Source organism: Pan paniscus, chromosome 23 (assembly GCF_029289425.2).
Source record: "Pan paniscus chromosome 23, NHGRI_mPanPan1-v2.0_pri, whole genome shotgun sequence".
Lineage (NCBI taxonomy): Eukaryota > Metazoa > Chordata > Mammalia > Primates > Hominidae > Pan > Pan paniscus.
In genome coordinates, this window is record NC_085927.1 from 34,689,711 (window position 1) to 34,706,576 (window position 16,866).

General features: G+C 48.1%; 2 protein-coding genes across 3 annotated transcripts in view; one reads left to right on the forward strand and one right to left on the reverse strand.

Annotated features, from left to right (window-relative positions):
• PIWIL3 (piwi like RNA-mediated gene silencing 3) overlaps nucleotides 1–15,768 on the reverse strand; it is an 82,892-nt gene extending 67,124 nt beyond the window's left edge. The window contains exons 1-2 of the mRNA XM_055105974.2: nucleotides 15,558–15,768; nucleotides 6,367–6,448 (exon numbers count right to left, since the gene is read on the reverse strand). The gene's annotated coding sequence lies outside the window, so the exon portion shown is untranslated. The remainder of the gene's footprint in view (nucleotides 1–6,366; nucleotides 6,449–15,557) is intronic.
• Nucleotides 15,769–15,854: 86 nt separating this feature from the next.
• Nucleotides 15,855–16,866, forward strand: part of SGSM1 (small G protein signaling modulator 1) — a 120,983-nt gene continuing 119,971 nt past the window's right edge. For both annotated transcript variants that reach the window (XM_034949039.3, XM_034949038.3), the window contains exons 1-2: nucleotides 15,855–15,999; nucleotides 16,096–16,139. In XM_034949039.3, the coding sequence (XP_034804930.3) occupies nucleotides 15,981–15,999; nucleotides 16,096–16,139 (63 nt within the window). In that variant the 5' untranslated portion in view covers nucleotides 15,855–15,980. The remainder of the gene's footprint in view (nucleotides 16,000–16,095; nucleotides 16,140–16,866) is intronic.

Below are 16,866 nucleotides of genomic sequence, written 5' to 3' on the forward strand. Positions count from 1 at the left end.
GCTACTCAGGAGGTTGAGGCAGGGGAATTGCTTGAACCAGGACCCGGGAGATGGAGGTTGCAGTGAGCTGAGATCGTGCCACTGCACTCTAGCCTGGGCTACAGAGCAAGACTCCGTCTCAAAAAAAAAAAAAATTGTTTTATCACATCTTCAGTAAATTAACAATCCTATGTACTTATATGGGATTTACACCATGAGTCTCCGTAAACACGATATCATTTCATTCTTATCCTCATGACTGCACTGGAAGATAGATAGGCAGGCAGAATTAGCACCCATCCCATTTTACAGATGGGAAAACTGAGGCTTAGAGGACAAAGAATGCTATTCAGAGTACCATGGCTATGCAACAGGAACCAAGATAACTTTAGCAGGGACATCCTGGAGCTTTCACGGATCATCTGGAAGGAACACTTTCCTCTTCCACTTTCTCTTGGACTCACCCACAGGCACATGCCCTGAGGTCTATACTCTTCATTCTGATCGCCTTCTCCCATCTCTTCAATAATAATGTTCACATTGAATAACTTCAGCCCTCTAGCTGCAATGATTGTAGCAGAGAGGGCCACCTGACCTGGGATAAAAGCAACCCACTGGCTGGGCTAATCCAATCAGATTTTGAATTTTGGAGATAAGGAACTATTATTTCATAAGCATTTCCTACGTGCCAGGAATAGCACAGAACACTGGGCATTCACTTTATTATGTAAAATGCCTTTTATTTTACCTTTAATTTTATAATTTAAGATGCTAAATCAATAAATTAAATTATCAAATGTAATCTATTACATTAATTTAAAATAAAATTTAAAATTTTGTGAATTTGTTTTAATAAAATGTTTTTAAATTTTTATTATGTTGTTTTATTCCCATAGCAAACTTAGATTTAATGGGTGCCCTTGTTTTACTGATAAGAAAATTGCAATTCTATAAAGTTAAGGGTCATGGTCAAGGTTGCACAGCTAGTAAGTACAAAAGATGAAACTGAATCTCTTGTATGTCTGACCAGAGGCACCAGTATTTGATTCTGCCTCCCTTAGTGGGACCAGCTCTCCCTCACCCACCCCAATATTCTGCACTCCAATAATTAACTCCTTACTAAACAATGTGCAATTCCCCAAATGTATTGCACTGGTTGTCACCTCTGAGCCCTTCATGCCATCCTGGATCTGCCACTTACTACCAGTCTTTGTGCAAGTTACTAGTCTCATTGACTCCAACTGCTGTGTGTGCAGCATGGAAAACATCCGTTGTAACTGGTTGTGACATTTACCTCACAAGATCAATGTGAGGGTCAAGTGATGGCTGTGAAAACACTTTATACACTTTAAAGTTCTGTGCCAACATCAAGTAACACAGTACAAAACAATGACTGCCTGGGGGTGCCAACACAGGAAGACACCCTAAGAGACAGAAACAGTTGCTCTATTGAACTGCTAGATGCAGAATTGTTTTACATTCTACTGATAGAAATGAGCTTTATACAAAATACAAATTTAAAACCTAGAATAAAATGGCTGGGCGCGGTGGCTCACGCCTGTAATCCCAGCACTTTGGGAGGCCAAGCCGGGCGGATCACAAGGTCAAGAGATCAAGACCATCCTGGCTAACACGGTGAAACCCTGTCTCTACTAAAAACAAAAACAAATTAGCTGGACGTGGTGGTGAGTGCCTGTAGTCCCAGCTACTCGGGAGGCTGAGGCAGGAGAGTGGCATGAACCTGTGAGGCGGAGCTTGCAGTCAGCCAAGATCGTGCCACTGCACTCCAGCCTGGGCGACAGAGCAAGACTCCGTCTCAAAAAAAAAAAAAAATTGAATAAAATCATGATAAACGCTATGAAAGAAGCAAAATGCGAAGGGGAAGCCTGCAGGGACCTGGATCCTCTGAACCCCAGAGGGAAGAAAGAGATTGACGTGTGTAAGAACTGACAGGAGGGGTTCAGAACAGGGGGAAGAGTGGCGATCCACTTTACAAGGCTGTGGCAGTCGCCCAGGGAAGAGGCAGTGATATGGGCTGGCAAGTGGGAGTGGGAATAGAGGAAAGTAGACAGATTCAAGGCCCAAAGCCTGGCTGAATCAATCATACTCAACGGTGGAAAATTCAACGCTGTCTCCTAAGAGCAGGAACCAAACAAGAATGCTCTCTTTCACCACTTCCATTCAACGTTGTCCTGGAAGTTTTAGGCATGCCAATCAGGCAACATTGTATCATATTAAAAAGAAGCAAAAGGCATCCAAATTGGAAAGAAAGAAGTAAAACTATATACATTCACATATATAGAAATACAACCTTATTTTTGTTGTTGTTGTTGTTTTGTTTTGTTTTGTTTTGAGATGGAGTCTCGCTCTGTTGCCCAGGCTGGAGTGCAGTGGTGTAATCTCAGCTCACTGCAACCTCAGCCTCCTGGGTTCAAGTAATTCTCCAGCCTCAGCCTCCAGACTAGCTGGGATTACAGGCACCCACCACCACGCCCGGCTAATTTTTGTATTTTTAGTAGAGACTATGTTGGCCAGGCTGGTCTTGAACTCCTGACCTCAGGTGATCCACCCACCTCAGCCTCCCAAAGTGCTGGGATTACAGGCATGAGCCACAGCACCCGGCCTGAAATACAACCTTAAATATAAAAAATCTTAAGGAATCCACAGCACAGGCCAGTTGCGGTGGCTCACGCCCGTAATCCCAGCACTTTGGGAGGCTGAGGCAGGCAGATCACGAGGTCAGGAGATGGAGACCATCTTGGCTCACATGGTGAAACCCCGTCTCTACTAAAAATACAAAAAAATTAGCCAGGTGTGGTGGCGGGCACCTGTAGTCCCAGCTACTTGGGAGGCTGAGGCAGGAGAATGGCGTGAACCCAGGAGGCAGAGCTTGCAGTGAGCCGAGATGGCGCCACTGCACTCCAGCCTGGGCCACAGAGCGAGACTCTGTCTCAAAAATAATAATAATAATAATAATAATGAAAGAAAATAATATTTATGAATTACATACGTAATAAGGGTCTAGTATCCAGAACACATAGGGAATTTGTACAACTCAATGACAAAAAGACAAACAACCCAATTAAAAAATGGGCAAAGCACTTACGTAGATGTTTCTCCAAAGAAGATACAAAAATGGCTCACAGCATATGAAAAGATGTTCAACACATTACTCATAGGGAAATGCAAACCAAAATGACAATGAGGTATCACTTCACACCCACTAGGATGACTATAATAATAATACATTTTAAAAGTTTTGGCAAAGATGTGGAAAAATTGAAATCCCCATACATTGCTGCTAGGAGTACAAAATGGTGTAGTCACTATGGGAGTGTGAAGGTTCCTAAAATGTTAAACATAAAATTACAGGCTGGGGCCAGGCGCAGTGGCTCACACCTGTAATCCCAGCACTTTGGGAGGCTGAGGTGGGCGGATCACGAGGTCAGGAGATCGGGACCATCCTGGCTAACACGATGAAACCCCATCTCTACTAAAAAATACAAAAAATTAGCCAGGTGTGGTAGCAGGCACCTGTAGTCCCAGCTACTTGGGAGGCTGAGGCAGGAGAATGGCGTGAACTGGGGAGGTGGAGCTTGCAGTGAGCCGAGATTGCGCCACTGTACTCCAGTCTGGGTGACAGAGCGAGACTCTGTCTCAAACAAACAAACAAAAAAATTACAGGCTGGGCGCGGTGGCCCACACCTGTAATCCCAGCACTTTGGGAGGCCAAGGTGGGTGGATCACCTGAGGTCAGGAGTTCGAGACCAGCCTGGTCAACATGGTGAAACCCTATCTCCACTAAAAATACAAAATTAGCTGGGTGTGGTGGCGGGCACCTGTAATCCCAGCTACTCGGGAGGCTGAGGCATGAGAATCACTTGAAGCCAGGAAGTGAAAGTTGCAGTGAGCCGAGATCATGCCACTACACTGCAGCCTGGGCAAGAGCGAGACTCCGTCTCAATAAATAAATAAATAAATAAATAAATTTACCATATTACCCAGCAATTCTACTTCTAGTTATATACCCATGAGAATGAAAATGAAAATATTTGTAGACACAAAAACCGGTACACAAATATTCATGGCTGCACCATTCACATTAGGCAAAAGGTGGAAACTCTCCAAACGTCCATGAGCTGAGGAATGGATAAAGAAAATGTGGTCTAGGCCAGGCGCGGTGGCTCACGCCTGTAATCCCAGAACTTTAGAAGGCTGAGGCGGGCGGATCACAAGGTCAGGAGACAAGACCATCCTGGCTAATACGGTGAAACCCCGTCTCTACTAAAAATACAAAAAATTAGCCGGGCATGGTGGCAGGCACCTGCAGTCCCAGCTACTTGGGAGGCTGAGGCAGGAGAATGGCATGAACCAGAGAGATGGAGCTTTCAGTGAGCTGAGATCACACTACTGCACTCCAGCCTGGGCGACAAAGCGAGACTCTGTCTCAAAAAAAAAAAAAAAAGAAAGAAAGAAAATGTGGTCTAGCCATACAATGGAATATTATTCAGCCATAAAAAGGAGTGAAGTACTGCCGGGCGCGGTGGCTCACGCCTGTAATCCCAGCACTTTGGGAGGCCGAGGTGGGCAGATCACGTGGTCAGGAGATTGAGACCATCCTGGCTAACACGGTGAAACGCCATCTCTATTAAAAATACAAAAAATTAGCCTGGTGTGGTGGCTGGCGGCTGTAGTCCCAGCTACTCGGGAGGCTGAGGCAGGAGAATGGTGTGAACCTGGGAGGCAGAGCTTGCAGTGAGCTGTGATTGCACCATTGCACTCCAGTCTGGGCAACAGTGCAAGACTCCGTCTCAAAAAAAAAAAAAAAAAAGGAGTGAAGTACTGATAAATGGTACAACATGTATGAACTTCAAAGACATTATGCTAAGTGAAAGAAGCCAGATCCAAAAGGTTGTTTTGTATGGTTCCCCTTATATGGAAAGTCCAGACTAGGTAAACTCATAGAGACAGAAAGCAGATTAATGGCAGTCGGGGGCAATGAGAGTGACTGTTTAGTGGGTATGAGGTTTCCTTCTGGAGTAACGAAAGTATTGTGGATCTATGTAGTGGTGATAGTTGCACAATACTTGAATGTACTGAATGTCACTGATTTGTCCACTTTAAAATGCTTAAAATGGTGAATTTTATATGAATATTGCTATAATAAATTAAAAAGGGTTGCTGATGGATAGATTTGGGCTAAGAGTGTAGGAAGGAAATCAAGACTCTTCTGGTTACCTTTACAGAGTTAAGGGCTGAAGGGGCCTTAAGTGCTCACTGCACTCCGGTCATAACTGCACACTTGCCGGGCACTGTGGCTCACACCTGTAATCCCAGCACTTTGGGAAGCCGTGGCGGGTGGATCACCTGAGGTCAGGAGTTCGAGACCAGCCTGGCCAACATGGTGAAGCCCCGTCTCACTAAAAATATAAAAATTAACCGGGCGTGGTGGTGCACGCCTGTAATCCCAGCTACTCGGGGGGCTGAGGCAGAAAAATTGCTTGAACCCTGGAGACGGAGGTTGCAGTGAGCCGAGATCGTGCCACTGCACTCCAGCCTGGCGACAGAGCGAGACTTCATCTCAAAAAAAAATATATATATATATTATATATTTATATATATATAACTCCACCCTTTCTCTTCTTTGTCTAGGCATGCTCATCCCCACCTTGGGGACTTTGTACCTGTTCTCCCTTGCATGCACCTAAAATGATCTTCCTCCAACTCTCAGCCTTGCTGCTGCCCTCTCCATTCATAACTCAGTCATGCTCTCACCTCCCCAAATAGTACCACAAGCCTGACTGGCTTCTTCCCATCTGTCACGTCTCAGGCCACCTCACCCCGTGGACACTCACTATCACACCACCCAGCTCACATGCTTTATTGATCCCATTGACCACAATCTGGTATTTTGCTGATGTGATCACTTTATTATTGCCTCTCTCTTCCCCCTGGCTCAAATGTGAGCTCCATGCAGGAAACAATATCATGTGACTTATTCATACTCTGTCCCTCATGCTGGGCACATTGTGGGCTCTCAAACAAAACACTGAAAAAAAGAATGAATGAATGAATGAATGAATGAATGAATGAAACTCATCTGGGAGAAAGTAGAAAAAAAAATCCAGCCTTAAGTGAAAATCAAGAAGAGAAAAGTTGAGATTGTCTATTTATGGGGAGAAGCAGGGTTCCTTTACATCCTCGATTTTAGACTTGGAAATCTGTTACAGTGAAATCACTTCATTCATCAACCTGCTGCTCACCAGGGCTGCTCATTAAAAGGAGCCACCAGTCTTTCTCTAAAAATTCCCCTGGAGCCTCCCGCCTTCATTCCCTGGGTCCAGGGTTCCCATACTCTGTGAAATCACATTCACATCATTCACCTACCAGTGAGTTCTTTCCTTCACATGCTCACACAGCATCATCATCCCATCCTGTAAAATGCTCCTTGCTCCATACCTAGGAGGCCCTGAAAAAGAAATTCATAAACCTACTGTGGTGTCACTCACCACTCACCATCTGCAATGTTGACTTTTTTCTGTGCTGGCTCCCACCAGGGACCCAGGCGAAGTCTGATGCTCATACATCACCAGCAAGAGCCCCATGAGAGCCAGTGCTAATGGATGAAGTTCTGGCCTGGAATACTCCCTAAACTTCCATTTCTGTGCTTTATGTAGAGGTGGCCCACCCCACCTGCTCAACCACGACTGGTTAAATCTAATCAGGGTCATCTTGTTTCTTTAGCAGATGCTCAATTATCCAGCATCCCTTGCAATAAAAGTGATCAAGGCCGGTTGGGCGGGGTGGCTCATGCCTGTAATCCCAGCACTTTGGGAGGCCGAGGTGGGCGGATCACAAGGTCAGGAGATCGAGACCATCCTGGCTAACACGGTGAAACCTCGTCTCTACTAAAAATACAAAAAATTAGCTGGGCGTGGTGGTGGGCACCTGTAGTCCCAGCTACTCAGGAGGCTGAGGCAGGAGAATGGCGTGAACCCGAGAGATGGAGCTTTCCGTGAGCTGAGATCGCACTACTGCACTCCAGCCTGGGTGACAAAGCGAGACTCTGTCTCAAAAAAAAAAAAAAAAAAAAAAAGAAAAAGAAACAGATGCAAGTAATACCATCCTTTTCTTTCTGCACCGATATTGGGTATGAGATCTGAACTTGCGGTAGCCATTTTGAGGCCATGAGGTATGAAGCCACAAACCAAGAATGATGGAGTTAAAATACAAAGAGCCTGGGTCGGTGATGCTCTCAATCAGCCAGCGAATCAATTCATGGGGTGACTTATTCATTAGACACAGTATGCCTGGGGCCCACAGTAATTTCAAGGGCCCATGAAAATGTTTTAGTATCTTTGGAAATCAGAAGGATAAACAGCCTGAGGGCACAGCCAATACAGGGAGGTGGGTACACCTGCCCTCCTTCAGGCCCTCACCATCAGCGCCCCTCCATTCTTTCCCAGCCATGTCCATGGATGTTAGTAGATAGCGGCGTGCAATTTCAAAATGAGGCATCTCTATTCACATTTGCAGTGATGTCTGAGCCCCAAACAAACAAATAACATACTTCACTGCATCGCCATTTACTCTACCTGTTATAGTTTTAAACAGTTTCAACTTTTGAAATTATATCCTATGGAAGTAATTAAGGGTTCTCTTCAATTACAAAAGTGTTCATGATAGCAAAAGTGTAATCAATCAAAATGCTCAATAATGGAAGACAATATAATTTATGAAGCATCCATACTTATGACATCCTTTTTCAGATATGAAAATGAATGATTTAGATCTATATTTATTGACATAAATGTTCTTTTCTTCTTTTTTTTTTTTTTTTTTTTTTTTAGACAAAGCCTCACTCTGCCGCCCAGGCTGGAATGCAGTGGCGCGATCTCAGCTCACTGCAACCTCTGCCTCCCAGGTTCAAGTGATTCTCCTGCCTCAGCCTCCCAAGTAGCTGGGATTACAGGCACCTGCCACCACACCTGTCTAATTTTTGTATTTTTAGTAGAGACGAGGTTTCACCATGTTGGCCAGGCTGGTCTCAAATTCCTGACCTCAGGTGATCCACCCGCCTCAGCCTCCCAAAGTGCTGGGATTACAGGCATAAGCCACCGCCCCCGGCCGACCGGCTGACATAAATGCTCATTTTTTTTTTTTTTTTTTTTGAGACGGAGTCTCACTGTGTGCACCTCCCGAGTTCACACCATTCTCCTGCCTCAGCCTCCCGAGTAGCTGGGACTACAGGCGCCCGCCACCACGCCAGGCTAATTTTTTTGTATGTTTAGCACCGTGTTAGCCAGGATGGTCTTGATCTCCTGACCTTGTGATCTGCCCGCCTCGACCTCCCAAAGTGCTGAAATTACAGGCGTGAGCCACCGCGCCCGGCCAAATGTTCATTTTTAAGTGAAAAAATAGGTCAATATTTTTCTTTCTTTTTTTTCTTTTTTTTTTGTGAGATGAAATCTTGTTCTGTCGCCCAGGCCTTTGTGCAGTGGTGCGATCTTGGCTCACTGCAACCTCTGCCTCCCTGGTTCAAGCGATTCTCCTGCCTCAACCTCCCAAGTAGCTAGGACTACAGGCGCACACCACCATGCCTAGCTAATTTTTCATATTTTTAGTAGAGACGAGGTTTCACCATGTTGGCCAGGCTGGTCTCGATCTCGACCTCGTGATCTGACCGCCTCGGCCTCCCAAAGTGCTGGGATTACAGGAGTGAGCCACCACACCTGGCCTATTTTTCTTATTCACGTTCATGAACATAGATGAGTACATTACACAGAATAATTTTATCAGTAAGGTGATTTCAACTGCAAGTAAGAGGAAACCCTAACTCAATGACTTCACAATGAGGAAATGTATTTTCCAAAATAACAAGAAATTCCGAATCGTTGGGGGTGCTCTGGCCCCACTTCTCGTAATCCTCTTGGCTCTGCCCACCTCCCTGTATTGGCTGTGCCCTCAGGCTATCAGGCAATGGCGGCACATAAAGTGCTAGTGCCCAGATGTGGAGCTTTCAAGAGTGGAGAAATCATTCCCAGAAGGCACCTAGCTGACTTCTCCTGTGTCTCATTGGCCAGAACTGTGTCACTTGCTCACATCTAAACTGACCACTGACAAAGGAAACAGGAGCATCATGATTTTTATTTATTTACTTATTTTTAATTTTTTTATTTCAATAGTTTTTGGGGGAACAGGTGGTGTTTGGTTACATGAATAAGTTCTTTAGTGGTGATTTCTGAGATTTAGGTGCACTCACCACCCGAGCAGTGTACACTGTACCCAATGTGTAGTCTTTTATCCCTCCCCACTCCATGCTTCCCCTAGAGTCCCCAAAGTCCCCAAAGTCCATTGTATCTTTTTTTTTTTTTTTTTTTTTGTGAGATAGAGTTTTGCTCTTGTTGCCCAGGCTGGAGTGTAATGGCGGGATCTCGGCTCACTGCAACCTCTGCCTTGCAGATTCAAGCAAGTCTCCTGCCTCAGCCTCCCGAGTAGCTGGGATTACAGGCATGCACCACCACGCCCAGCTGATTTTGTATTTTTAGTAGAGACGAGGTTTCTCCATGTTGGTCAGGCTGGTCTCAAACTCCCAACCACAGGTGATCCACCCACCTCAGCCTCTCAAACTACTGGGATTACAGACATGAGCCATCGCACCCGGCCCATTGCATCATTTTTATACCTTTGTGTCCTTATAGCTTAGCTCCCACTTACAAGTGAGAACACAGAATGTTTAGTTTCCCGACTGGGTGCGGTGGCTCACGCCTGTAATCCCAGCACTTTAGGAGGCTGAGGCGGGCGGATCATGAGGTCAAGAGATCGAGACCATCCTGGCCAAAATGGTGAAACCCCATCTCTACTAAAAATACAAAAATTAACTGGGTGTGGTGGTGTGCACCTGCAGTCACAGCTACTAGGGAGGCTGAGGCAGGGGAATCACTTGAACCCGGGAGGTGGAGGTTGCAGTGAGCCAAGATTGTGCCACTGCACTCCAGCCTGGTGACAGAGTGAGACTCTATCACAAAAAAAAAAAAAAAAGAAAAGAAAAAAAGACTGGGTGTGGTGGCTCACGTCTGTAATCCCAGCATTTTGGGAGGCCAAGGCAGGTGGATCACCTGAGGTCAGAAGTTCAAGACCAGCCTGGCCAACACGGTGAAACCCTGTCTCTACTAAAAATACAAAAAAAAATATAGGTACTCCGGAGGCTGAGACAGGAGAATCACTTGAACCTGGGAGGCGGAGTTTGCGGTGAGCTGAGATTGCGCCACTGCACTCCAGCCTGGGTGACAGAGTGTGACTCCATCTCAAAAAAAAAAAAAAAAAAGTTTACTTTCCCATTCCTGAGTTACTTCTCTTAGAATAATGGTCTCCAACTCCATCCAGGTTGCTGCAATGCCATTATTTCATTCCTTTTTATGGCTGAGTAGTATTCTGTGGTATATATATTATATTTTCTTTATCCACTCATTGATTGAAGGACATTTGGGCTGGTTCCATATTTTTGCAACTGCGAATTGCAGGAGCACCATGATTGACTTAGTCCAATCAGGACCTACCTAGATGGGAAGAACAAGGTCTTCCAAGGCAGTGGCCAATGTGTAGAGGTGGATACCTGGGCAAATTCAGTTTCATTAAAAAGAGGGGGAGGCAAATGAATATTGAGGTGACAACTGTATTAGTCAGTGTTCTCCAGAGAAACAGAACCAACAAGATGTACATATATGTACATATATACACACATATAAATATATGCACACTTATATATGTATGCATCTATACATATATAAGGAGATTTATTATAAGAACTTGGCTTATACAATTATGCAAGCTGAGAAGTCCCAGGATTTGCAGTCAGCAAACTGGAGGCCCAGGAGGGCTGATAGTGCAGTTTTAGTCTGAGTCCGAAGGCCCGAGGCCCAGGAAGAGCTGAGGTTTCAATTTGAGTCAGAAGGTGGGAAAAGATGTCCCAGCTCAAACAGGCAGGCAGGAGGAGTTTCCTCTTGTTCTGCCTTTTTGTTCCATTCAGATCTTCAATTGATTGAACGAGGCTTACCCACATCAGAGACAGCAATCTGCTTTACTCAGTCGATGGATTCAAACATTAATCTTATCTACAAACACCCTCACAGTCACACCCAGAATAACCTTTGAGCAAATGTTTGAGCACCCCTGGTCCAAACAAGTTGACAGATAAAATTCACCATCGCAGCAACAAGGAGTATCTGCTGCATAGGGCATGCAACACAACATTAATCAAGATTTCTCTGTATAGTAAGAGGCTCAAGAGAGCCTCGGCCTGAATCTAGCCTCTCTTACTTTCCAGCTGCATGTCTTGGTTAAGCTGTTTTTGTTTTTTTTCTCTCTCTTTTTTTTTTTTTTTGAGACGGAGTCTCGTTCTTTTACCCAGACTGGAGTGCAGTGGTGCAAGCTCGGCTCACTGCAACCTCTGCCTCCCGGGTTCATGCAATTCTCCTGCCTCAGCCTCTCGAGTAGCTGGGATTACAGGCACATACCACCAGGCCCGGCTAATTTTTTTTTGTATTTTTAGTAGAGACAGGGTTTCACTATGTTGGCCAGACTGGTCTCGAACTCCTGACCTCATGATCCGCCTGCCTCAGCCTCCCAAAGTGCTGGGATTACAGGTGTGAACCACCATGCCTGGCCGGTTAAGCTGTTTAACTTCTCTAAGCCTCCACTATAAAATGCAGAAAGTGAGCCGGGCGCAGTTGTGCATGCCTGTAATCCCAGCACTTTGGGAGGCCGAGGTAGACAGATCACCAGAGGTCAGGAGTTCGAGACCAGCCTGGCCAACATGGTGAAACCGTGTCTCTACTAAAAATACAAAAATTAGTCAGGTGTGGTGGTGGGGGGGGCACCTGTGATCCCAGCTACTTGGGAGGCTGAGTTGGAGAATCACTTGAATCCAGAAGGCAGAGGTTGCAGTGAGCCAAGATCGTGCCACTGCACTCCAGCCTGGGCAACAGAGCGAGACTCTGTCTCAAAAAACAAACAAACAAAACACAAAATGCAGATAATGGGAGGAACCTACTTCATGGGTTGAGGGTGAATTTAATGAGATAATATGTGTGAAGTTCACAGCACAGTGTCAGACACATTAAGTGCTCAACACATTGTAGCTGTTATCATCATGATCATTTCTTTATGAACTGTGACGTTATGCATTGTGCCAGCTATCAATGTATTCATTGCTTCTCAGCTCCAAATTCATTCTTAAATGTTTGCTCCTCCACAAAAGGACTGGACATCTTTTTTTTTTGAGACGAAGTTTTGCTCTTGTCACCCAGGCTGGAGTGCAATGGCACGATCTCAGCTCACTGCAACCTCTGCCTCCCAGGTTCAAGTAATTCTCCTGCCTCAGCCTCCCGAGTAGCTGGGATTACAGGCGCCTGCCACCACGCCCAGCTAATTTTTGTATTTTTAGTAGAGATGGGGTTTCACCATGTTGGCCAGGATGGTCTCGAACTCCTGACCTCAGGCGATCCACCCGCCTCGGCCTCCCAAAGTGCTGGGATTACAGGCGTGAGCCACCGCGTCCGGCCTAGCCTGGACTTTCTCAGCATTTTTCATTTACACTGATCACAGAGCTGAGCTTTCCCAGCTGAGGGCGCTGAAGAAACATTGCTGGAGAAAGAGGCTTCTCTTAACTGGTTCCAGCTGCTGCACCACTGGTCAGCGCTAAGGGTGTGAGGTGTCATGGGCCAGGTAATGGGATTCTCAGACACTGGGGAACGCTTTGGGACCCAGGTAAATTTTCCTATTCTGGCCACAGGGAGAGTGCAATTCTTCCCAAACTGATCTTAGGTGATGGTGCCCCTAGTGGTGAGTGTTCCAACTGCAGCAGGGCGCAATCCCTGGTCCCATGGAATTCAGAGCTCCAATGTCACCTGCTCAGTGGGGCCTCCCTCAACCACTCTGTTTCATAATAAAATCTCCACCTGTCTGGGCCCTCCCTGTCTCCCCTGCCTACTTTGTTTTCCTCCAGAACTTTCCAACATACTCTATTTATTATTTGCTTATTTTATTGTCTGCTTCCTAAGCTCCACGAGGGCAGAGCTTTTTGCCTGTCTCGTTCACTTAGAAGTATCTAGCACAGTCACCTGGCACACAGTAGGTGTTCATAAATATCTGTTGACCTGAGTTGCATGCAGGTCAACCATGCCCTCCTGCCAGTTGCAACTGCACCAAACACCATGGAGTCCTTTATCTTGGAGGAAAAGCTCCAGGTTTTCAAGGACCAGCACAGGTCAACTTCCCAGGCTTTGTGCTTGGCAGGAAAAGGAAAAATGTGGGTTTTGAAAAATGATTCCCTAGAGTGAGGCTTAGGCACCCTACCACCTTCCTAAAGTACCCCAGTTAACTTAGGGGTGAAGCCAAGGAGAGGAACTAATGGATCAATCACTTTGGTCCTCAGGTCAGAATCCTGGCGGCCACACACTTGTTAAACAAACAGGGATGAAACCCCCTCCAGGCTTGGCTTTGTCAATGACATAAGGCTCATAGGGTTAGCGTGGGGTGGAAGGAGGGTCAATAAGATCATGTGAGCAAAACCCAAAGCCCTTAGCGCAGTGCCTGCCACATAGTAGGTGCGCAATATATGATTATTTTTGCTGCCAAGCAACCATTTCCCATTCTCCTGGGGGACTTGCTGGAGATTGTGGAGCAGGGGTTTGTGATTGAGACACCTCTCCCCAAGCCAATGGGCAGGCTTGTGTCCCAGGTCAGGACAATCAGGCACTCCCTCCATAGGATGAAAACCTTAAACGAATGGCATTCTCTTTACCAGAGCAGCAGTGCCCTAACCACACTGTCCTTGCCAGGCAAATATTCCCAAGATTCCCCTTTCTGGCCTTCCAGAGCCACCTTGATTTCATCCCATTTCCCAGTTCTCCAGGCTCCCATGGGCTCTGGGATCACATATTATCTTCCCAGTTTATTTCCTTTTGCCTGAGGAAGCCAAAGTCAGCTTCTGTGGCTTACGGCCAGAGACCCCTGACACTGACCAATGGAAAAAAGGGGGCTCTGGATCCACTGCTGCAGGGAGAGGCACTCTAAGCTGCCCCCTAGTCCTTCTGAAGGAAGGCCTGAATACTGGGGGACCCTAAAAGGCATTGCAAATCCTTAACATCACCATCAAAGTCATACAGGGTTTTGGCCCTGCACCTCTCTGGCCAACATCCCACCACTGTCCCCATTGTTCACACCACTCCAGCCCCACAGGCATCTGTGCTATTTGTCACTGTTTGACTGGACACACTCCCTCCTCAGGGCCTTTGCATTTGCTGTTCCCTTGACTCAACTGCTCTTCCTCCAGAAATCCCCATGGCCTACTCCTTTTCCTCTTTGCTTAAATGTTACCTGCTCAGAGGGGCCTCCCTCAACCACCCTACTTCAGAATACGATCCCCAGGGGTCTGGGCCCTCCCTGTCCCCCTTGCCTACTTAATTTTTCTCCAGAACTTTCCAGCATGGTCTGTCCTTTTCTTACGTATTTTGTTGTCGGCCTCCTAAACTCCATGAGGGCAGACTTCATTGTCTGTCTTGCTCACTTAGAAATCTCTAGCACAGTCATTTGGCACAGAGTAGGTGCTCAATAAATATTGACCTGAGTTGCATTCTGGGTGGATACAGTTAGGGACTTGGGGTGACCAGGGGCTCTTGATGGAACGAGGCTTTTCCCACAGAGCCCACTGCTTGCTCAGCCCCAGAGATCCTGGCTGACAAGTGCCTCCTTTTGGGGCCAGACTCCTGGGAAAACCCCACTCCTCCAGTGACCTGCATGTCGGGGAGGGAGCCACTTAAGTCCTGGTCTCTCCTGAATGGATAACCAGTGTATCTTGGAAGACTCTTTTTTTTTTTTTTTTTTTTTTTTTTTTTGAGATGGAGTTTCACTCTTGTTGCCCAGGCTGGAGTGTGGTGGCACAATCTTGGCTCACTGCCACCTCTGCCTCCAGGGTTCAAGCAATTCTCGTGCCTCAGCCTCCTGAGTAGCTGGGATTACAGGAGCACGCCACCATGCCTGGCTAATTTTTGTATTTGTATTTTTTTATTTTTTGAGACGGAGTCTCACTCTGTCGCTCAGGCTGGAGTGCAATGGCGCCATGTTGGATCACTGTAACCTCCGCTTCCCGGGTTCAAGAGATTCTCCTGCCTTAGCCTCCCCAGTAGCTGGGATTACAGGCACCTCGCCATCATGTCCGGCTAATTTTTGTATTTTTGTAGAGACGGGGTTTCACTGTGTTGGCCAGGCTGGTCTCGAACTCCTGACCTCAAGTGATCTGCCCGCCTCGGCCTCCCAAAGTGTTGGGATTACAGGCGTGAGCCACCGCGCCCGGCTGGAAGACCCTCAATAATAATAATTAATAATAATAACAGTAACAGTGGCAAGCATTTATGCTCGCTGGCCTTTTCCCCTGGGTCTGTATTAAGCGCTTCACATCCAATATCTCACTTAAGGCTCAGATCGTTCTGAGACCCATTATGCCCATTTTATACCACATTATACCCATTTTAAAGATGAGAAAACTGAGGCTTGGAGAATATCGGTAGTAGCCCCACCATTTCCTGTGACTTCCTGGAGCCTGGCCCACAGAGGAGGGTTCAGGACGGACGCTTTCCTTCCCCGCCCTAGGGAAGAGGGAGGGACGCGGGCGCTGGCGTGGAGGTTGGGGAAGCCTGAGAGGCTCGGGCGCTGGGTGCGCGGGAGGGAGCGTGCGTGCTTGGCGCGAAGGCTCCTGGCGCAGGCGACCCGGCTGCCCCGCCGAGCGGTGGCTTTCCGGAGGGGTGGGGCGGCCGCCTCGGGTCCTGACGTCGGGCGCCCTCCGGCCGTCACTCAGCGCTCGGCCCCGCCCCGCCGCGGCTGCAGCAGCAGCGCCGAGGCCGGAGGAGCTACCGCCGCCACCGCCGCCGCCGCCGCCGCCGCCGCCACCGCCACCGCCACCGCCACCGCCTCCTGGGACTCGGAACGCAGCGCTCGGAGCCATGGCCTCGGCCCCCGCGGGTAAGAGGCCGCAGGACACGAGGGCGGCGGGAGGGCAGCGCCCGGCCCCCGCACCCTCTCTCGGCTGACCCGCGGCTCTCGTTTCTTGTCCCACAGAGGCGGAGACCCGACAGAGGCTGCTACGCACCGTCAAGAAGGAGGTGGGTGCCGGGGTGGGGGCACTGGGCAGGACTCCCCCGGCAGCAGCGGCCAAACGGGAAAAGAGTCTTCGTGGAAGGGTGGCCTCTGGCGGCGGGGGGGCGGCCAGACCAGGTGTGGGGCTCACCTGGGTGGGCATTGACCTCCCGCAGGGCAGGAGGCGCAGCGAGGGAGTTCGGAGGTGGGCGTAGGTGTGGGGAGGCTTTGGCCCATTTGAGGCTTTGTGCGGGGGCGGATGCAGCGTGAGAGCCCTCCAGGTGTGGGGCACACCTGGATGTATCCCGATAGGACCTCCTCTTGTGGAGGAGCAGGTGGGCGCGGCTCAGGAAGGGGACCTTCCAAGAGAGAGAAGCTGCTGGGGGGACGCCCCCCACAGGGTGTGCTGGAGGAGGGGCTCTGAATGGGGCTGCCGAAGGTGGGGCACGCTTCAGGAAAAGGCAGAGGGAAAATAAAACCTCCCTTCCCAGCCCCCGAATTCTCAGTCCTTAGAGCCACCTCCAAGAGCCAGGGGACTCCCTCCCTGAGAGTCACGGGTCAGTGAGCTGCTCCCCTGGCAGTAGGGGTCCCTTCACTCCCCCGGCCCCACTCCCACCCCACATTCAGAGGGTGAGAATCAGAGAGGTTCTGCCATTCCTCTGCTCCTCCACTCTCCCTGGGGTCAGCGCGGGGAGAGGGGGGCAGTCTAGTCTTTAGGGCTCATGGCCAATGACCTCCCAGAACCCCATAGAC